The 22257-nt window shown below is 53.5% G+C and overlaps 3 protein-coding genes across 3 annotated transcripts in view; 2 read left to right on the forward strand and 1 right to left on the reverse strand.

Moving 5' to 3' along the window:
- COX6B1 (cytochrome c oxidase subunit 6B1) overlaps positions 1-22257 on the forward strand; it is a 215377-nt gene that overhangs the window by 49322 nt on the left and 143798 nt on the right. The gene's annotated exons all lie outside the window — the stretch shown is intronic.
- LOC144940809 (actin, cytoplasmic type 5) lies at positions 1242-6718 on the forward strand. Its single transcript, XM_078867236.1, has 6 exons — positions 1242-1357; positions 2863-3014; positions 3884-4123; positions 4662-5100; positions 5416-5597; positions 5860-6718. Exons 2-6 carry the CDS (start codon positions 2889-2891, stop codon positions 6001-6003), a joined length of 1131 nt encoding a protein of 376 aa, XP_078723362.1. The 5' UTR covers positions 1242-1357; positions 2863-2888; the 3' UTR covers positions 6004-6718.
- SLC29A4 (solute carrier family 29 member 4) lies at positions 9425-20664 on the reverse strand. Its single transcript, XM_078867231.1, has 10 exons — positions 20099-20664; positions 18790-18927; positions 18347-18460; positions 16860-16988; positions 16472-16546; positions 15417-15706; positions 13992-14121; positions 12926-13104; positions 12286-12526; positions 9425-11772 (listed from the first exon to the last, which is right to left on the reverse strand). The coding sequence occupies exons 1-10, from the start codon at positions 20376-20378 to the stop codon at positions 11570-11572; spliced, it is 1779 nt and encodes a 592-aa protein (XP_078723357.1). The 5' UTR covers positions 20379-20664; the 3' UTR covers positions 9425-11569.

Here is a 22257-nt window from a genome sequence, read left to right on the forward strand (position 1 = left end):
CCCTTCCCCGTTTCGTGTGCAACCAATTGCATGCAACAGCAAACTCCACACCAAAAGCAACCGATGAGAGCAACAGTCGTTGCATGCTGCCCCACAATGCACGCATTTTGTTGTTGCTGTTGTTGTTTGAGTGTTCGAACGTCAGCCCCATAGTTTGCAAGGAGTGCCATTAACAGAACTGGCTTTGCTGCCACACATGCAAGCCCTCCGCTTGATAACATTGGCGTGGGAAGCCACGAGTAGATTGATGAGAACTAAAAAGAATGTGTTTATCTGCGCGTGTGTGCGTGTGTGTGTGGAGAGAGAACGGAGGTTCTGCTTCTATGGACAATGCCCTTTTAGTGAGCCGTAGCCATTTGCTGGGGGTTGGGGTAAGAATGTTTTAAGTTGAAGGGGGTGGCAGGGGTTGGGGTGAAGTCGCTAAGCATTTGGGGGGGGAGGGGTTTAAATAAAGGACGCATAATGAGGGGGGCACGGCATATGGCCCATTGCCCCCCACCACCACCACATCACCCCGACTATTGAGAAGTTATGGGAGCTCCCTGCGTTTCCCAAGTGACCGTGTGCCTGCTCCAACACAGTTGGTTCATTTACTGAACTTCATTTCACCAAGTTGTGGATTCCCAACAGTGGTGACGATGAGGGGTGGTGGTGTTGATGGCGTGATGATGTGATGATTATGGCGTTTAAGGGAACGAATATCATGGTGTTGAAGAGGCGATGGGGTGTTGATGGTGTTGAGCTGTGAATCATGGTTGCTGATTGTTGATGATGTGGAGTTAGGGCGTGTTCCCCGAGGCGTTTGGGGATGGTAGTTTACAGTGCAGCGTGTTTGCCTTTATGTCATCTTTCAATTGACTTTTGTACCACTGGAACTTGAGTCTCATGCAAGGCAGCCGAGTGATGAATGAATTTACCATTTAAGGACAATAGAGCCTTGCGTGTCGCGATAAAGAAGGGGGCCCACAGCGATAAAGGAACTAAGAACTCCACACAAACACCACCACCACCCTCCCCCCCAACTCTCCCCCCACTCTCCCCCCATGCATTTCTTGCAACCGTAGCGGGGAAAACGGAAGCCTCTAACTTCCCCCCCTCCCCTCCCCCGCATCACCCCCCCCGCACTACCCCGCCCCTCATATCCCCCCCCTCTCTCTCAACCCAGCCGTCTCGGGGCTCGCGCGTGGCGTCGTGAGCCAATGGGGAGCGAGCCTCGCCAAATATGCCCATATAAGGGAATGGCGCTTGGGTCGGCCGGGCCTATATAAGCCGGGTGGGACGGGCGGGCGGCCCCGTCTGTGCGCTGCTGCTCTACGCTCGCCCTCGTCTCCCACGCTCACTTCTGCCTCTTAAAAAGGTAAGGGACACGCCCGGCCTCTATGGAAATGCACGCAAGCGGAGTTGTTAACGAGTAACTAGCGCTTAAACACAAACTTGTAATTAGTTATCCTTGTGTGTAACAAGCGGCAGCGCTTGATGTTGTGAAAGCTTGATTTTTTTGTGTGTAGATCGGGGTTTTTTTGTTGTTGCTAGGGTTGAAATAATTCGTAGCTGTTGCGTTTAAGGTTTTTTGCGGAGTGTCTGGATGTTTAATTCGCTGCTGGGGCTTCTCCGCGGTGTTGTTTGGGCTGCTGGTTGTGTGGTGGAGGGGTCGCCGCCGAGTCTTTTTGAAAGCCGGCCGGTCTTTTGTTAGCGTGACAGCGGCCAACACCCCATCTGTCCCAGCTGCTGCTGCTGCCTCCACTTAACTCGCATTATTAATGCATATCGGTAATGCCTGCAATTTGTGTTGTTGTTCCTGAGAGAAAATCGGTAGTGGTGGTGGGGGGGGACCAATTCGTGTAAGCCTTACGGCAATTTTAATAGTTGGCAACGCAGCGCCGTTCCCACCACCGTCACTTAATTCTCCACTAAGCGGATTTCAGAAGTGGGCGGGGGGGGCGGTTGTGGGCGTGGCTTTAGTTGGTGTAAGGGGGGGGGCGCGCGCCCCTTGCCGGCGACCAATGGGATGCGTGCGTCGCCGAGCATGCCCATATATGGCAGTGGCGCGGGCTCGGCGCTGGCCGCCGTGACCATTTACGGGCATTGGCGACCGTTGGGCGCGCCCTTTGACCCCCCCCCCCCATGAGCCGTCAACGTTTCCGCCCCCTCGTGGAGGGGGGAGGGGTAAGGGCGGTGGCCGCCTCCCATTGACAGGCGGGAGAATGCCGCCACTTTGGTTTCGCGCGTAACTTTTTTTAATGAGTTAATTCTACTATATGGTTTTAATTTAACCAAGTATTTCTGGGGGGCTGGGGGAACTCGTTCGCTGTCGGTGATGAAAAATGTAGCCCCGACTGATTTGCTTTGCGTTTTAATGTTACTCGATAAAAATTTTTATAATTTCTGTTTGATTAAAAAAAGATCGATCGGTGTTAATAAATAGATTGGCGTGTTTAATGTGGCTTAGCCGGTGGATTACGTTGGAAATTGGGGTTTTTCTCGTGACTCGTATCGCTTTCTATTCTCAATCGACTGCAGTGAGAGTTTTGGCGAATTGCCATAATGAGTCCCTAGCACCTAATTTAATATTAATTGCCTCTTTAAAGTGAACATGGATACACAACTACCGTTGTCTAATTGTTAAGTGTAGCGTGATACACATGTATGGTTATTCAACAGATTACATCACCAGGGTAGTCATTTTTTTCTAAAAGCAAACTCTGCTCATCCAGGCAAGACTCTTAAAATGTTGATGCCAATACTTGATGATTATGGTTGAAAATGCATTCGGGATCACGACACACGAGTTTATTGTTTTATGGTAACGACTCCAACTCAACTTTATTGTCTGTCCCTACCCCCTCCCCCCATCTTTTGCAGAAACAAAAAACCCCAACAAAGTAAAAATGGCAGAAGATGAAATTGCAGCGCTCGTGGTGGACAATGGCTCCGGCATGTGCAAGGCCGGGTTCGCCGGGGACGACGCTCCCCGCGCAGTCTTCCCCTCCATCGTGGGGCGGCCCCGCCACCAGGTAACCCCACCTGGGTCCCCCCCCCCCCATGGGAACCGGGAATCCCCTTCACCTGGGCAACCCCCCCCATACCTGGGCAACCCCCCCTCACCTGGGCACCCCCCACATACCTGGGGACCCCCACACCTGGGCGCCCCTCCCCCCACATACTTGGGCACCGCCCCTCACCTGGGCAACCTCCCCCCTCACCTGGGCAACCCCCTGCCAGGCCCGCCAAGTCCCATTCAACTCCCACCAATCTGTCCACATAGTCCACACAACAGCCGCATGTTGTTGTGATCACCTTGAGGAAATGCGATGGACACGCAATTGGAATCTTGATGTGGATTGGAGGAATCAAATTAGTTATGAAGCTCTTTCCTCACAGATTCAGTTACAACAATACAAAAACAATTTGGGGCATAATACACCTGTAAGGCAGTAGACTAATAATTTACAGTGGCACAATGGGCAGGTTTTAATTTGTGGTATTTCGCTCGAGTTTTGCGATGCATGCATTGCTCTGGAAACTGGTTATGATTTTCAATTGGCTGTTCAAATGGGTGAATTGAAATCCCCTGCAGGTAATAGTTGTAATTGGAAGCACAGTGGCCAATTTTTTAAGAAATTTTTAATACACTTTTCATCTACAATGTCAAATTGTAGGTGGCATAATGAGTCCACAATTCCTTCGGCAGCCACACATGCCTCCCAACACTTGTGACCTGCTGACTTGCAAGTGTGGTGATGACTTGTTTAAAAAAAATATCCACGAAGTTTTGCATACCTGAAACCACTTCAATTCTGCGTGCCACTTATCATAGGCACGGAGTGGATGTGCATCCGTGCTCTGCTCTAACATGTGTGTGTGTGTGTTTTTTGCTGCGTAGGGTGTGATGGTTGGCATGGGTCAGAAGGACTCCTACGTGGGAGACGAGGCGCAGAGCAAGCGTGGTATCCTCACCCTCAAGTACCCCATCGAGCACGGCATCGTCACCAACTGGGACGACATGGAGAAGATCTGGCACCACACCTTCTACAACGAGCTGCGTGTGGCGCCCGAGGAGCACCCAGTCCTGCTCACAGAGGCTCCCCTCAACCCCAAGGCCAACCGTGAAAAGATGACACAGGTGAGGGAGGAGGCAGTGTGGAGTGGTGGTGATGGTGGAGGATAAAGTTGTTGTGCGCACGCTGGTGTGCAAATAAAATGTGGTGTGGTGGTGGTTGTTGGTGGTGGGGGGTGACTTGGAATGTCGTCCTTCTTGCGCGAGTGGATGAGGTGAATCGCTGGGGTTTTTGTGAGTCCCTTGTTTTCACCACTTGAATTTCAGTTTTGTGAATATCTGCCATTTATATTGAAGGGGGAACTTGACGTGAAAGGTGCCTTTTCCTTATTTCTTCTTTCTGTTGTCAGACCTTTGCAGATCATGGCTGATGGCCCTTTTCCTTCTATCAGGTTTATGTTTTACTGTGTTTGAAATCCTGTTTTTAACATTTCTGATTGCATCCCTATAACCGCATGCTCCTTTTGCATCTTTTTGGCTGAACTTTTCACATCTTATTTTACGATTTGTGTTTCGAGTGAGGTGACAACTGCATGGTTTGTATTGAGACAACCGTGACCTTGTTTTATTCGATGCTTAACTCTCCTTTCCGTGCCATCCACAGATCATGTTCGAGACCTTCAACACGCCGGCAATGTACGTCGCCATCCAGGCCGTGCTGTCGCTGTACGCGTCCGGCCGCACCACCGGCATCGTGATGGACTCTGGTGACGGCGTGTCGCACACCGTGCCCATCTACGAGGGCTACGCGCTGCCCCACGCCATCCTGCGTCTCGACTTGGCCGGCCGCGACCTCACCGACTACCTGATGAAGATCCTGACGGAGCGTGGCTACTCGTTCACCACGACGGCCGAGCGTGAGATCGTGCGTGACATCAAGGAGAAGCTCTGCTACGTGGCGCTCGACTTCGAGCAGGAGATGGCCACCGCTGCGTCGTCCTCGTCGCTTGAGAAGAGCTACGAGCTGCCCGACGGGCAGGTCATCACCATCGGCAACGAGCGCTTCCGCTGCCCGGAGGCCCTCTTCCAGCCGTCCTTCCTCGGTGAGGGGGACGCTGCCTGTAGCGGTTTGAAGGATGCGTCGGGATTGTGTCCAAACCAATTATTAGCCATTTGTGCGGGCTATTTTTTTATCTTCAGTGGGGTTGAGAGGACGGACCTGATAACTGTCAACGAGAGTAAAATAAGAAATCGTTGAGTTGCAAGAAGACCCCAAGTTGTGACTTGGTGGTCTTTAATGAATGCCCACAGATGTTCTTTTAACGCCACGTTGCACTGCGCTTTTCACAGTAACCCCCCCCACCAGGTGATGATATACTAACGGTGTGCCCCTCTTTTTACACCACGTGTGCCAACAGGAATGGAGTCGTGTGGCATTCACGAGACCACCTTCAACTCGATCATGAAGTGCGACGTGGACATCCGCAAGGACCTGTACGCCAACACCGTGCTGTCCGGTGGCACCACCATGTACCCCGGCATCGCCGACCGCATGCAGAAGGAGATCACAGCCCTGGCGCCCAGCACCATGAAGATCAAGGTGCTTGCCACCACCACCTTGGCTCAACATTTAAAATTATCTGTACAGATTTTAAAGTTGGGAGTTGCTTCTATTTAAAATTCCATTGCATGTTGCTTGTATCAAGTGTTTGTCCTCTTAACAAAAAGAAAGCTTTCGAGATTTAGTTTTCAGTCAATGTTACTACCCCAACAGTTTACTGGTAAATTATTAGTGATGTGTCGTTGCTGGCATGGCTTTACTGACCTGGGTTTTTGTTTCTTCTTCCTCTCTACCCCCTCAGATCATCGCCCCACCAGAGCGCAAATACTCCGTCTGGATCGGAGGCTCCATCCTGGCGTCACTGTCAACCTTCCAGCAGATGTGGATCAGCAAGCAGGAGTACGACGAGTCTGGGCCCTCCATTGTGCACCGCAAGTGCTTCTAAAGCAGCCGCAGAAACGGCAACAAAACGCCACCAAACCCTCCTGCGTCTCGTCCCCCCTGTGCCGCCACTCTTAGGAGTCGCGATGTCTTAACAAAGGGGATCCTCTGTTTAATCACTCCACCCCCACTTCACACTGTTGGGGGGTGGATAGGAGTTAGGCGACTTGGGGGCAGAGTTGCAGGAAGGCTCTTGTTTCTGTTCTTGGGCCTGTAATTGATTAAAAAAAATTTGTTCCATCGTTTATCCATGCATTGTGGTGGCCCCCGTGTGGCCGTGTCAATGCCTGCCCCTCCCCATTGTTTTTCTAAGTCTAACTGCTCCATAGTACTACTAAACATGCAAGGTCAAGTTTTAATTGAATTGATACAAAACGCACTGATGCACTTGATTATTCCCCTTAATAGGTGAGCAGTGTGCATTCCTAGATCATTCCACGTAGACTTCGAGTCTTCTCCTGAGATACAACTTGCTGCGTGAGTTGCAACAGTCCGAAAACTGGTTCAAATTTCCTGTACATTTAATTTCTCTGCTTGTTTTGTACGCAGACCAGAATTTGTCGTTATTTTTTTTTACTTGCCTTAAAACTACTTAACTCCCATTTCTGGTGAAGTTGAAGGTGAACAGTGACGTTTAAAATCGTATCGCCTGTTGTGAGCAGCACATTTCACATGTTGACTTTGTTGGTTGTACCAATTAATAAAGGACCATGTCTGCATTGCTCTATCATTCCTGTGCCGTCTGTCTAGTCACAACAAAAAAACACGTGTGCTATTTTGTAGAGGGGGTAGGGGTTTTCGGGCCCACTGGCCGATGGCTCTGATCATTTGTCCAAAAATCTCCCCAAGCCGTCTCTGCCGAATACCGGGATTTAAATGCAAGCCATCTGCAACACCTGCAATGAGTTTTAAATGGTACAACAGTGCATTGGCAATGGTAAACAATTTCCCACTCCAAACAATCCACCCTGGGATTAAGTCCAGTCCCACCTTATGTTTGACCATTTGTGGGGGGGGGGTTTGACCATTCATTGTGGTCGCTTGGTGGGCTTTGAAGGCGTTGGATCAAAAACGGCAAAGCCCATGGCACTTGTTAATGATGCGGTGGTTGGGAATCCGGAGTGCTACCCAATGGTTCATAAACCACCGACACCTGTATTGCAGCAATGTCCCCCAGGGTCTGTCACCTGGAATGAGAGGCCGCCAAATTCACCATAACATGATTAGAATTGAGCTCATTTAATCCAATGGGTGTTCAAGTAGTGCACGGTATCTTCCCCTCATTAACACTGCCCGAAAAGAGCAATCTAAACTTTTCGAGGTATGCTTCAAATAGTCTTGCCTGCCATCAAGGGACAATGCGGAGTCTTGGTGCCTGCAAGTCAACCCTCTTTTTGCGTGGCTGATGTCCATTATCAGCTGGCGAGAGCGACTCTGGAAAGGATGAGGTTAGGATTTAATTTATGTTTGTACAGTCCTTTTGTCGGTTAACTAGTGGATGAAGGCCTCTGCTATGGCGGGTGTGGGGCTTGTTTGGCCATCAAACTTCACACTGCTGGGCTGGGTGATTCTGAATTACTGGACTTTAGCACCGACTCAAACCGTGCCTGGGAATTGAATGCCGAGTTCTTGGCACGCTGCCACGGCTCTTCGTTTTCTTTTAATGAGTTTTTTTTGTAAGTTGAAACCTGTTTAATGTCCTCTGGAAAGCGGTAACTTGTAGGGTACATATGGGCTATATGTCAATTGCTGTAACTTCCAAAACTAGTTTTTTTCCCCTCAAATCTCACTTCGAACGAATAAGCAGACCTCTGCCGCAAGACGATAGCCAACAGCTGAACTTGGAAATCTCCCGGCGTGTTTGTTCAAACAATCTTGCAATCTTAAATTATCCAACACACCGCCTCTCTTCACCCATCAATATAAATGGGTACACCACAGTCAAGTCGACTAAACTATTTTTGTATTTCACCGGGCGGGGCCCACCGCTATATAGCTCCTTTTCAGAAGCGTCCTGGCGACAAGTGAAATCTCAACAAAGTGGCTTCTCGTCGTGTAGAAATGTATAGCAGGTAAATGCTCTAAACGCGTGATGTTGATTCTAAATGTGGAGGGCAAAACCGGAGGACCCGGAAAAAAATCCACGCGACTACGTGGAGAGAGATTCAGACGCAAATATACAGCAGGCGTCGGGGTCGAACCCACAGCCTCCTGTATACCAGGCGAGGTAGTTAACATCTCACCACCGTGGCGCCCCAGCCGCGAGAAAGGTGGCGGCGACGTCGTCTTGGCCTTCATCCAGCAGTGGAGAGGCCGGCAGTGGTTTGTCAACGACGACGATGAAGGTTTGTCAGGGCCTCCGTTGGGAATGCAATGCGGTATCTGACATCTGCCGCCGGATAAATTTGGAAGTTGCGATGGTGCCGTGCCACCGCCAGAGGGCGCCACCCGCCACCAAACGGGAGATCTGCGAGGGCTGATTTGTGAGGCATACGGGTATGTATGTACAATATGTTGAACTTCTTTCGCACCGTACGCAGCCAATCGTGCTGATCGGAGGTGAACATCCCATTTGAACTCGACTTGCAAAATTAAGAATCACAATAGGGCTCCCTCCCGTATTTGTCTCCACATTAAAAACAAATATTTACGCATTCCATCGGCCACATGGCCTTGTGAAAAAAACCCATCTATATAAGGAAGAGGAGTCACACTACTGCTGTTTGTTAAAGCCAATGGATTGGAGCGGAAATGGGAGAGGGCGCGTGATGAGAGTGGCTGATGAGAGACGGTGAATGCGCCATGACCAAGGCGACATCACAGAGATTCACAGCTCATCGGATTCCTCCAGGATTTCTACTTCTTCTGATCGCAGAGGGCACTCCCGGACAGACGCGGTTGGGGAGAGGAAGAGAACGGGATGTTACAGGCTCTCAACAAAAATAAACAACACTAATTACCTGCTCACATAGAGACCCATAGACTTGCATAGAGACCCATAACTCACATAGTGACACAGACTCACACAGAGACACGTAGACTCACATAGAGACACAGAAACCCACATGGAGACCCATAGACTCACATAGACACCCATACACTCACATAGAGACCCATAGACTCACAGTGACACAGACTCACACAGATACACGTAGACTCACATAGAAACACATAAACCCACATGGAGACCCATAGACTCACATAGACACCCATAAACTCACATATATACCCATAGACTCACAAAGACTCGCATAGAGACCCATAAACTCACAGATACCCATAAATGGACTCACATAGAGACCCATACATGGACTCACATAGGAAACCCTACAGATGCATAAAAGGAAAAAACGGAAGGAAATGTGGGAGGCTGTTGCCCATCAGTGGGAAGTTACCGGCTCACAACATCATCATCATCATCATCGCCGGCCGTCTTTATTTCCCAAGAGATGGGAGTCGCCCGTTGGCACGACAGTCATGCACTTCGGGCGAAGAGACACAGAGACCCTGGGTTCAATTCCAGCAGCAGCGGTGGCAGCAAGCGGATTCTCTCGCCCATCGCCCCACGTGGAGATTTCCCGCGCGTCACATTTGAAGCCACGTTGACAGCAGGCGGGAGATTACGGCGATCGACATCGCGGACAAGAGCAGCGCGTTGGACGATGTAACGCCAACTCGTTTCTCTCCTTCAGCGGAGCAAATAGAAACAAGCGCGCCGAGTCCTCGCTTAACACGCGGTGGTATAACGCGGTACATAAGCGCACCGCTATAGCGCGCTTCCTGAGCGGTCGACGACGAACTACTTTCTTGAGCTGCGCAGCTGTGCGGAGTGATACAACACGCGGAACGATAGAGTAACGCGGCAGAATGCCCTCGGTTATTTGTCCCGCCATCTCACTGTGTCCGCGTCCGTCGTATCTCGCCAAACTTTTATCGTTTCACTATTGGGGAAATTGTTTTCGCTTAACGCGTTTTTCGCTTCTCTCACGCGGCACTTCTCAGGAACGCATCTACGACCGCGTTAAACGAGGACTTAAAGCCATTTCATTTCATTGACCCTGCACGGCCACTAAAAAAACAAAACATCTCCTTTGGGAGGCATTCACAATTACACACGGCCACACACGCAAACACGCGCAGGCACCTACACACATCCACAAACACAAAGATCCCTCCCGTACAGCCTTTAACAGACTGTTAGGGCAAGCACCTCTGAAGGCCGGCACGGCACACGAGGGGGTCGGTGGCCAGCACCACGCCCGGTCACCTTTCTCTCCCCAGTGGCGATGTTTATACACCTTAATCCACACCAGGTGTTCATTTGAGGCTGAGTTGACCTAGGGGAGGCCCAGCAACCGGTTCTGATAATCGTCGCTAGTACACACATGTCCACGTGCACACATGTCCACGTGCACACATGTCCACACTCAAGCACATGCGCGCGCACCTGCACACGGGCAAGCGGCCACGTCCAGAGAAGAACATTCAGCCCGCAAGGCATCATGGAACACGTAGCCATAAGCCGAAGGCGCAAACAGTCTGAAATAATACGACTGAAAACAAAGTTCTGCAGACAATCATAGATCTATCTCGAATCCGAACGCTATCCCTAACCCAATCCTAACACTATCCTAAATCATATCCCTCACCCCAACACTATATAGTACTGAACCATAACCCAACCCTATCCCTTACACGATCGATCCTAATCCTAACCCCAATCCTAACACTAGACCGAATTCTATTCCAATCACTATTGAATCCTAACCCCAACCCGAACACAATTACTCTTAACCCGATCCTTAATCCAAATCCTATCCCTGATCCAAACCCCAACCCTAAGCCTCATCCAGACCGTAACGCCGACAATATCCCAAAACCAAACCGAACCCTATCTCCGACTCCAAACCGAACTATCCAGAAGCCAATCCCCTCTACCGAACCCACGCTGCCCCCTGTCTTCCAACACAAGTCTGGGCAGCGCCAATGACCACACGAAACTAAAACTATTTTGATTGGCTCAACGACGTCCTCAGGGCCCGCACTCTTGGCGCTTTGTTTTGACAGGCAGAATTATTCCACTGAAGAGCCACGATTCGCGCCACGGTTCAATTGGCAAGAACCGATTCCAATTGTCTCGTTCTGCGAATCGCGTTTTGCGTGCGAATCGTGTGCGCAAAACCGGTTCCAGGACGACTCACCGCACGCGGCACGTCCCATCAGCAGCCGTTTAAGGATCACCGCTTAGCCGAGACATTACCCGCTCAAAGCGGCTCGGAGAAGCGGGGGGTGCCGCTCTGGGGTCGCCACCTGATCCGGGCGTGACCTCGGATTGACCCGGACTTGACCACCCGGTTTGAGCCGGACAGTCGGACAGAATTTGTACGTCCACACGCGGTTGGCGGCAGGAATTTTATTGGCGCCGAGATCTGGCGGCGCCGCAGTTGTCGAGCTGTACTACCGCCACCTCTGGAAACGGACCTCTCGCGTGCCGAGTGGGGACACGCGCGCGCGCGCTGGGTCCACGCGGTGTGGGGAAACCCTTTGTGACGTCGCCGTCGTCGTCATCATCACAGGAGCGTGCGCTCCACTAAGACCGAGGGCGCTGTGCTCGCGGCGATGCTCCGGCTGGAGCCGCCGAGGGTGGAGCTGACGAGCGTGGAGTTGAGGGCCCCGCAGGGCACGTCGGGGGCGCGCACCTGGCCCGAGAAGGAGTAGGCGATGAGCGAGCCCGCCGTGAGACCCATCATCAGCGACACCGTCATGATGTTGCCTGCGCGGAGGGGGTCACAGTGACGCGATGGACGATGAGCGCACGGACGAGGTGACGTGCCGCACTCACGTGACACTCGCCTGCCCTCGCCCAGAGACGCTCGCCGCGCACGAGTCGCCGCCGCCCGGCTCACCGCACTGCTGCTGACCGCTTCTTCACCACACCACTGCTCACCAACCCTCTCACCACACCACCGCTCACCAACCCTCTCACCACACCACCGCTCACCAACCCTCTCACCACACCACCGCTCAGCATTCATCTCACCTGCCCAGTCACCACGCCGCTCAGCACCCCCCTCATCACACCACCCCTCTCAGCACTCTGCCTAGGACCCCTCCCAGCATCCCATTCAGCACCACCCTCATCACACCACCCCTCTCAGCACCCTGCCCAGCACCCCTCCCAGTACCCCATTCAGCACCCCCATCATCAAACCACCGCGCATCTCTCAGAACCATCACAACTACCCCCCTCCCCGCACCACGCACCCCCCCCCCACCTCCGACTCACCGGCCAGCTCCCTGCGTTCCGGCGGCACGGCGCCGGGCGCGCGGATCATGGGCACGCTGCACATGTAGCCGTTGGTGATGCCCAGCAGGATGGAGAGGGCGCAGGGCCAGGCCGGTGGGGGCAGCGCGGGGGCCGCCAGCGGCGCGGTGCACAGCACCAGCAGCGGGATGAGAGGCAGGCGCGACAGGGAGCCCAGCACCAACCACAGCGGCTTCCAGGGCACGGGGACCGCGGCCAGAAACTGAGTCGAGCGGGCGGGGGTCGGAAGGGTCGCGGGGAGGGGGGGGGGTCGCGGGGAATTGGGGGGTATGGGACGGAGGGGGTGGGGGGGGGGAGGAAATTGGTTACTTCATATCATCCTTCCACATTTAGAAACACGCGTTCAGAGCATTTGGCTTCAATACATCTCCACTTGATAAGCCGCTTCGTTGAGCTCTCACTTGTGATGGGCAGGTCGCACCGTCGTTGGACAATCTCAGGACATGCGCTACTGAACACTCAAGTAGCTTCTGCCCCATGCCCCCCCCCCCTGCCTGCTGCGCCACTGCCCCCCTGCCCCTTTGCACCTCTGACCCCCGTGCCCCCGCCCTCCCTGCCCGGCTGCCCCTCACCCCCCCCACCCCGCCCACCCCACCCGCACCTTGCCGAGGAGGTCGGCGTAGTTGAAGAGCGCCATGAGCATGATGGGCATCCACTCGCCCAGCTCGCAGCTGCGCACCTCTGAGAGCAGCCCCGGGTAGACGGTCAGGGAGATGAGGTACGTGATGGCGATCGCCGACATGTACGGCCACAGCAGGCGGCTCACGGCCAGGCGAGACCCTGACGGAGGAGGGGGTGGGGAGGAGGGAGTGTGGGGGGGCTACGGGTCAGATCGGGCAGGCTCAGATCCCAACATCATTGCAGTTTCTGCCCCTGGCGCCACGGTGGCGAGATGTTAACTACCTCGCCTGGTATACAGGAGGTCGTTTGGTGCGATCCCCGTGTTGCTGTGGATTTTTCGCCGGGTCCTCCCGGTTTTTCCTTCCGCATTCAGAATCAAAATCAGAGTATTTGGCTGCCAGAAATGTCCACATGATGATAAGCCACTTCGTTGGGCTATCAATTTTGATAGCCAGGTTGCTTCTGAAAAAGAGCTATACAGCTCAGTGGCCCTTACCTGGTAAAATAAAATAAATAGTTTTTAGTTTAGTAAAGACTGGAACAGGCACTGTGGGCAGCAGAGTGGCGACCTTTCTGCGTGCAGTTTGTTTGTTGTCCCCACTTGAATGTCCTCCTTCCCCCCGCACCTCCGACTCCTTCCATCCGCACCTCCGATTATCACGGCTGGCTACGTACGGTACGAAAAAAGTTCATCATGTGGTCTCCTCCGGTTTCTCCAGTTTACTCCCATGGCTACCAATACACACACACACAATGTCTGTGGTTTGGGGTTGGTCAAATATCCCAGTGCAGGATTCTCTAGAACACGCGGAGGAAACTCACGCAGAACAGGGTGGGAAGATGCAGACTTCCACATCGACAGACGCCTGAGTCGGGAGTCGAACCCAGGTCCTGTGCTTGAATCACCACTGCGAATCCCTGCTGCCCTTGTTACTGGCGAGGGCACTCCCTCTAAGTAGCGGCGCCCTGTCTGCGCGAGCGAGCGAGTGAGTGAGCTGATCACGGTGCGTCTGCACCAGACGCTAGGGTTGCGCGGTGAGCATTACCAAAGATTTTCTTCAAAGTGCCATCGCTCTGCACGGGAGGGTCCATGCGGACGTAGACACCCCCCTCCTCGCCCACATGGTTCAGTCCATCCCACACGGGTGAGTCATCCTTCTGGGTGACCTCATTTTCCTGGTGGGGGAGATTGTGATGGAGGAGGAGGAGGGGGGGTGAGATACATAATAGCTTCTTGTCCCGTTTTGACCAAGACAATAACAGTAAAATGGTTACAATTGAATTTTATAATGTGTGTGTTTGTATGTCCGTTAGTCTGAATTCTATACAAAAGACAGGTTTTTTATCTCGGAATATTTAGTTATTTATTTCGGCTATCATCTTATTGCCCTGTAACAAATTATGGCTTCCACCCAATCCGCCTCCGAGAGGTTTCACCGTGGAAATTTAGAACGTGGCCACGGCAGGGTGGCCTCCTGGCTTGGTCTGACCCTGAGGTTTCACCGTGGGGTTATAGAACGTGGCCACAGCAGGGTGGCTTGCTCTGACCCTGATACGGAGGGTCTATCCGAGCCCTCAGTTGAAGGCAGAGTTAAAGGGCTCACATGGACCCTCCTGTCTCTGACACGGAGAGTGCAGGAATTGGCATTTTTTTTCGGGATTTGGGAATTGATTGGTTCCGAGGTATGGTTTGGAACTGTATTATAGTACTGTGGTGTACAGGACTGCACAGTGTCCATAGTCCTGGGCCAGGGGTCGGAAACCTGCAGCTCCAGAGTCGCATGCGGCTCTTTAAGGACTGCATCGTGACGTCATTTATCAATGACCCACGGTCTCGTATTCACCACATGCATTGCGGCTCTTAAAATATTTACCTTTTTTTTACCGAATTGTTATTTTTTTGCCGAACCCTGACTATGGGAGTCCAGTTAACCAGAGAAGTCCAATTAACCATGGAAGTCCAGTTTACCATAGAAGTCCAGTTTACCATGGAAGTCCAGTTAACCAGAGAAGTCCAATTAACCATGGAAGTCCAATTAACCATAGGAGTCCAGTTAACCATAGAAGTCCAGTTTACCATGGAAGTCCAGTTAACCAGAGAAGTCCAATTAACTATGGAAGTCCAATTAACCATAGAAGTCCAGTTAACCATAGAAGTCCAATTAACCATAGAAGTCCAGTTAACCAGAGAAGTCCAATTAACTATGGAAGTCCAGTTAACCAGAGAAGTCCAATTAACCATGGAAGTCCAATTAACCATAGAAGTTCAGTTAACCATAGAAGTCCAGTTTACCATGGAAGTCCAGTTAACCAGAGAAGTCCAATTAACCATGGAAGTCCAATTAACCATAGAAGTCCAGTTTACCATAGAAGTCCAGTTTACCATGGAAGTTGATGTTATCATGTAGGTGGGGTGGTGGCGTGGGGGGGGGACCCCACAACAAATAGAAAAACACACACAGACGACTCACAAATGTCACTTCCTCGCCTGCCACGCTGTGCCGGGCCACGTAGGGCGCGGCCGTGCCCCGCTCGGGGAGGGACTCCGGCTTGGAGGGGGTCACGGGGCGGCGTCCCCCACCCCGCGCCGCCGCCGTGTGGTGGTGCACGAAGCGGGAGCGGCGCACCAGCTGGTGGCACAGGAGGCACACCACCTCCATCGCCACCACCGCCGCGAAGAAGATGCCCGTGTTCGTCCTCACGTCGCCCACGGAGGCGCGGGTCACCACGCGGGTCGTGGAGGCCACCACCCCCGCCAGGCCTTGGGTGGAGAGGGGGGGTGGCACCGCTGGGATATTGCGCAGAGATATGGTCGAAAAATCTACATGATGGCCCTGGTGTTGGATCCCCAGTTCGATTCCCGCTTGCTCGGTGGTGAATATGTGAAGCGGTTCTGGGGCTCCCGTAGGTCGACGCAGCCTAAAATTAAAAGCTGATTGTGGTGTGTAAAGATCAGCACGGGGGAGACAAAGGCGGCCCGGCGTGTAGTCGACCACACCAACCCCCTCGTGCGCCATGACAGCCTTAATAGGTGCTCCCCAACAGCCCCAACAGGCTGCGCAAGCTACACAGGGGAACTGTGTATTCATGTGTGTGTTCATGTGTGTGTTCATGTGTGTGTTCATGTGTGTGTTCGTGTGTGTTCATGTGTGTGCTCATGTGTGTGTGCTTGTGTGCGTTCATGTGTGTGTTCATGTGTAATGACAGTAGAGTCAACCTGCGGTGTGAGTGGACTAGTGGCCAAGGGAGTTAATGACAGGGGTATCAGCTGTAAGTACGAAGGGACTGGTGGCTGCGGGAATGATCTAGAATAGGAGCGTGGCCAGGTGACAGAAGAGGACGGTGGAGTCTGCTGGTGGAGCGAGCGTCCAGAGTCAGCGAGAAGTTCCGGGAATGGGGGCGTGGCCTCGGTCCGTTATGAAGGGAGATGCGCGGGAGACTCGGGGCTGTTGCAGTGAACGTGTCTCTTCAATAAAGAAACCATCTCAAGACAAGTGTGCCGAGTTGTCATTACGCTTGTACTCACTCTCGCCCGTCATCACGGCCTGCGTGTGCCGAGGCGGCAGCATCCCCGAGAAGCCGTAGTAGCTGGCTTGCTGCACTTCACACAAGACAGGAGCGGCGGAGGGGTCAGCCGATCCTCCCTCCCTCCCATCCCAACCCCTCCCTCCCTCCCACCCCTCTTCCCATCCTCCCTCCACTACCTGACATCTCCCGTCCCCTTCCTCCCGTCTCATCCGCACTCTTCCACACACCTCCATCGCTTTCCCTTCCTTACCATCACCTTCCTTGGTCACCCTTCCCTCCATCCTCATCCTCCTCCACCCCATCCCATCCCTTCTTTACCCCCCGCCCACCACGTGTTACCTGTGCCCCCCCCCCCTTTCCTCCCCCGGGTCACGTGCTGCCCACACCTGTGCTCGCGAAGGCGACGACGGCGACGGAGAGCAGGTGCAGCTGGTAGGAGGCGTGGCGCGGGATGAGCCCGAACCACACCTCGCAGAGCCCCACGAAGAGCAGCGGCAACAAGGCCAGCACGTAGCCTGGCACGGGGTCACGGGGTCATGGGGGCATGGGGTCACAGAATCTTGGGAACACGGAGATGCGAGGTCACGGGCACGTAAAATCTTGGGGTCAAATTCATCGGAATCAGAATATGTTTTTATACTGGAGGAATCCGATGAGCTATAAAGCGCTACATCATGGGACCTCCTTTGCCAGTACCAAAATAGAATAATAGGTTTTTCCCTTCTACGTGACTTTACCGAAAGAACCAAAAATAACAAAACAGGTGTTAAGATGTTAAAACACCAAACTGAAACCTTTTACAAGGAATCATGTCTGCATTAACCTCAACACTTGTGGTCAGAATGCAAACAAAAAACATACTCTGATAATATATGCAATGTCCTTGAAACTGATTTGGGCCTTTTGGCGTCCCCTGGTCTAACACCGTTTGAGACGAGGTTCAAGAGAAAGATGTCTCTAGTGTAGACCAATCAGTTTCAAGAACAACGTATATATTATCAGAGTATGTTTTTGTTTGCATTCTGACCACAAGCATTGTGGTTAATGTAGACATGATTCATTGTTAAAGGTTTCAGTTTGGTATTTTTACATCTTAACACTTGTTTTGTTGCCAGGAAAAAGGGGGAAAAAACATATTATCCTATAAAGCGCTTTTTCACAGATGTCCAGTTGTGGCTGGTCAGAACGTTACAAGAACAAACAGTGAACAAACACGATAGGAGTGCAAAGTATAGGAAAGGTAAACAAATCACTTAAAAAAAAACACGGAGGCACGGGGACATGGAGTCACGGAGACACGGGGTCACGAGGTCACGGGAACACATAGACACGGAAGTATGGGAACACGTGGTCACGGAGCACGAGGGGCATGTCCTGTGGTACAGCCATGGAAATATTCCTGAACGACTTGCTTTTAAAACGATGTAAAATCGTTTCAGGGACGGGGGGGGGGCTGCCCTGTCACGTGCCCAAGGCCTCAGCAATACTCAGGGGGGGGAGGGGGGGTTCAAAGGTTGTGTCGCCACTTTTCTTCCCTTAAGGACGGTAAATAGATGCTGCAGTTCAAGCCCCTTGCATTGAATTAGAGAGCGATTTGTGATCACGGGGTTTACCCAATAGCCTTTTAGTAGGCTGTGACCGCAAGTGCTGTTAGCGAGTAGCAGCACCTACGACGGCCGGCATGGCGCACGGTGGGCTGGATTGCCAGCACCACGCCCGCCCGCCTTTGTCTTCCTAAGTGGCGATGTTCACACAACGTACCAGGTACCCATTTGATAGGGGAGGCCCAGGACCGCTTGAGATATTCGTCACTGGGCTTGGTGGCCGTGAGCGGGAATCGAACTCGCACACGCGCACACGCGCATGCACGCACCGGCAGTGATGCGCGTGTGCATGTCCACCCGTTCCACCAGGAGGCTCACAAGCAGAACGGTGCAGAGCGACGTGACGAGGTAGGTGGTGTTGATGTCGAACACGATGGTCGAGTCTACGGCAAGACACATCGTCATCAATGTATCGTCAACACGTCATCGATACATTATCTCAATACATCATCATGAATACATCGTCCATTACATCATCATTGAAGGGTAAACCCACCTGGGTAATGCTCTGTGCAGGTAGGGGGTTATGGGTAGCCTCACCTGGGTATGCCCTGTGCAGGTAGGGGGTTATGGGTAGCCCCACCTGGAGATGCCCTGTGCAGGTAGGGGGTTATGGGTAGCCTCACCTGGAGATGCCCTGTGGAGGTAAGGAGTTATGGGTAGCCTCACCTGGAGATGCCCTGTGCAGGTAGGGGGTAATACGAAGCCTCACCTGGGTATGCCCTGTGGAGGTAGTCCACGTCGACTGTGAAGCAGTTGTAGGGCAGCAGGAACCCCGTGCCCGCCAGCACCATGGACAGGTAAATGAAGTGGCATGGGTCACGTGGCTCCTTGTGGGGGTCTGCGGGCCCTGGGGGGGGGGGGGCGGAGGGTGTGGGGGGGCGATTGAGGTGCGACCGGACCCAGTCACCCCGTGGCGCGCACGTGGTCAACAACAACAATAACAACAACAATAACGATGACGACGACCCCCGATCGCCACGAAGCGGCGGTCACATCACCACGCACGACGCTTGTGCCAGGCTAGGTGCACTTTGAAGTTGTGCAGAACACTCGCTGGCAAGGAGGTGAAGGGACGGCCCCAGGTGCCACGGGTTGACCAGCTGAGACGACCGGCTGTGTGCACCCCCCTCCTGTGCCAAATCGCTGCGCTTTATCCGCCCGGCGCTCCGCTCGTTGTTGTGAGCGTCGCTCCCCCCGCCCTCCAAATTGCCCACGAGCCTCCTCCTCTGCGGACGAGGAGAAGAAGGCGGCTCGTGAAGGCCGAATTCCGTGGTCGACTAATCCCTCATTCCACGCACACTCTGCCGCACACAGCCTGTTACAAAGAAAACGACAAAGATCCCCCGTATAGCCTTAACAGACTGTTGGGGCAAGTGCTGTGAGCGAGCAGAACCGATAAAGGCCGGCACGGCACACGACGGGGTGGGTAGCGAGCACCACCACGTAGGGCCGCCTTTGTCTCCCCAGCGGCGATGTTTACACATCGCACCAGGTACTCATTTGAGGCTGAGTCGACCTAAGGGAGGCCCAGGACCGGTTCAGATAATCGTCACCGGTGTTGGCCGTGAGCAGGAATCGAATTATGGTCGCCGGGTTCGTAGCGCGGCGCGCTAACCGCTACACCACCGCTCCCCACTCAGCCTGTTACACCTCCCGTCTCACGCACACACCCCAGTCACCCCCCCCCCCATCTCACGCACCGCTCCATTTTACTCTCCCCCCATCTCACTCCCCTCCGTCTCACGCACACCTCTCGTTTCACTCCCCCCCCCATCTCACACACCCCCCCATCTCACACACCCCCCCCCCATCTCACACTCCCCCCCCCCATCTCACACTCCCCCCCCCCATCTCACACACCCCCCCCCATCTCACCCCCCCCATCACACCCCACCCCCCATCTCACGCACCCCTCCCCATCTCACACCCCCCCCATCTCACGCACCCCCCCCCTATCTCACCCCCCATCTCACACCCCCCCCCCCCATCTCACCCCCCCCCCCCCCCGTCTCACGCACGTAGCGCCTGTTGGTCGTTGTTGCGCTCGGGGCTGGAGGGGAAGCTGCTGTCCGGGCTCTCGTCGAATCCGTGGTTCACGGCTCCCGCTGCTCCTCCCGCGGAGCTGCGCTCCATCTCCTCCTGGGCGCCCTCTCTGCACGTCGCGTCCCCCTCCTCCTCCTCTTCCACGTCCTCCTCCTCCTGCTCCTGCTGCTCCGCGTCTCGGCCGGGCGTCATGGCGAGAGCGCGCCTCGCGACATCAACAACAACAGCAGCAGCCTCCTCCTCCTGCTCCTCCATTCGGCTCGGGAGAGACACAGCGAGGCGCTCCGGGCAGGAGCGGCGCGCGTGCGTGTGTGTCCTGCTGTGTGAGTGGGGGGGTGTGTGTCCTGCTGTGTGAGTGGGGGGGTGTGTGTCAACGTGCGTGTGTGTCAACGTGCGTGTGTGTCCTCCCGTGTGAGTGGGGGTGTGTGTGTGTCAACGTGCGTGGGTGTGTGTGTGTCAATTTGTGAGTGGATGTAGGGGGTGCGCGGTGTTGGCCACCCACCCCCTCGTGCGCCGTGCAGGCCTTCATAGGTGCTGGCTAACAGCACTTGCCCCTACAGTCTGCTAAGGCCATAGCGGGGATCTTTGGCTACACTCCGACTACGGCTCCCCACATATCACCACCGCCACCACACCCAAGCCGCACTTTGTGCCTCCAAATTAATCGCGGTTGCATGAATCGCAGATAACCCTCCATCACACACGGCCTCAAATCACAAAGTCCATCAATCCAACCCGCCACCCTCTCCAAGACGTTCGCTCCCGATGCCTGTTTATCAATTGTAATTGGTGGAGCGGTGGCGCAGTGGTTGGTGCACTGCACCATTAACCCAGCGACGTTACGACATTATTGATATATTTTATTTTACCAGATAATGCCCACTGAGCTATGGAGTTCTTTTTCGGAAGCGACCTGGCCATCACAAATGATAGCTCAACGAAGTGGCTTGTCACGTGGGAATTTAGCAGCGAAATACTCTAAACGCGTGACGTTGATTCTAAATGCGGAGGAACCGGAGAAAAATCCACGCGACCACGGAGAGAGAGAGACACGCAAACTCCAAATATACACAGCAGGCGTCAGGGTCGAGATCGACCCCACGACTTCCTGTATACCAGGCGAGGCAATTAACATCTCACCACACTTTGGGTTCCGATCCCGGCCACGGCTAACATCAGCTGCCGGGTGACATCGGGACGGGTCCTGGGGTTGTGGTGCCCCTTTTCACCCAAACCTCGCGGTGACCATGGCGGTGAGGTATGGTCAAACAACCCTCATCCAGCAGTGGCTTGAGAATGGACTGCCGGTGTAATCAGCTGCGGCCAGCTTGTTGTACACTGTGGAGCGTTTCGAGAGATGAGTTCTAATCGCGTGCGCCCTACTGGGCGGCATTGTTGAACTCGCAGGGGCAAAGCCTTCACGCGGCAGAGGAATTGATCATGGCTCGCGGTGGGCGATGATGGTGATGGTGCTGCTGCTGGAAATGTCTTGCGCTGAAAGTGCCACGCGGTGACTAATGATATCCGTGCGGTTCGAAAGTTCGCGAGAGCAAATTGCTCGGCGTTCATCGCTCAAATGACCCCGGAGTCAGCTCTTGATTATTCCGTCACTCTGGGAGCAAGAGAGTCCGTAAGCAGATTTGCGATTTCATCGATGGTCATTGAACAACACCCACCTGGAGTCACGTCTCCCCCCATCTCCACCCCCCCCCTGTTGAGCTATCATTCGTGGCCAAGTCGCTTCTGGGGAAAAAAAAGTTAATAGTTCAGTGTTCTTTAGCTGGTAAGATTAAATTAAAATGTTGTAGTTTTATTTGTGCATTTTTTTAGTTGATTTGTTTTACCTTTTCTATACTTTGCACTCCTATCGTGTTTTTGTGTTGTTTGTTGTTGTAACGTCCTGACCAGCCCTTACTGGACATCTGTGACGAAGAGCTTTATAGCTCATCGGATTCCTCCAGGATGAATAAACATTCTGTCTCGCACACCCCGCGTCGTTCAGCCTTTGGGGGGGGGGGGGGCGCAGTTCCTCCGGGGTGGTCATTACCCACACTGCACCACGGAGCAATTCAATTAGACTCGATGTCTTTGGTGCAGAGGTGGGGGTGGGTGGTAGTGGTGGTGGGTGGTGGTG

This window comes from Lampetra fluviatilis, chromosome 23 (assembly GCF_964198595.1).
Source record: "Lampetra fluviatilis chromosome 23, kcLamFluv1.1, whole genome shotgun sequence".
NCBI classification, from domain to species: Eukaryota; Metazoa; Chordata; class Hyperoartia; order Petromyzontiformes; family Petromyzontidae; genus Lampetra; species Lampetra fluviatilis.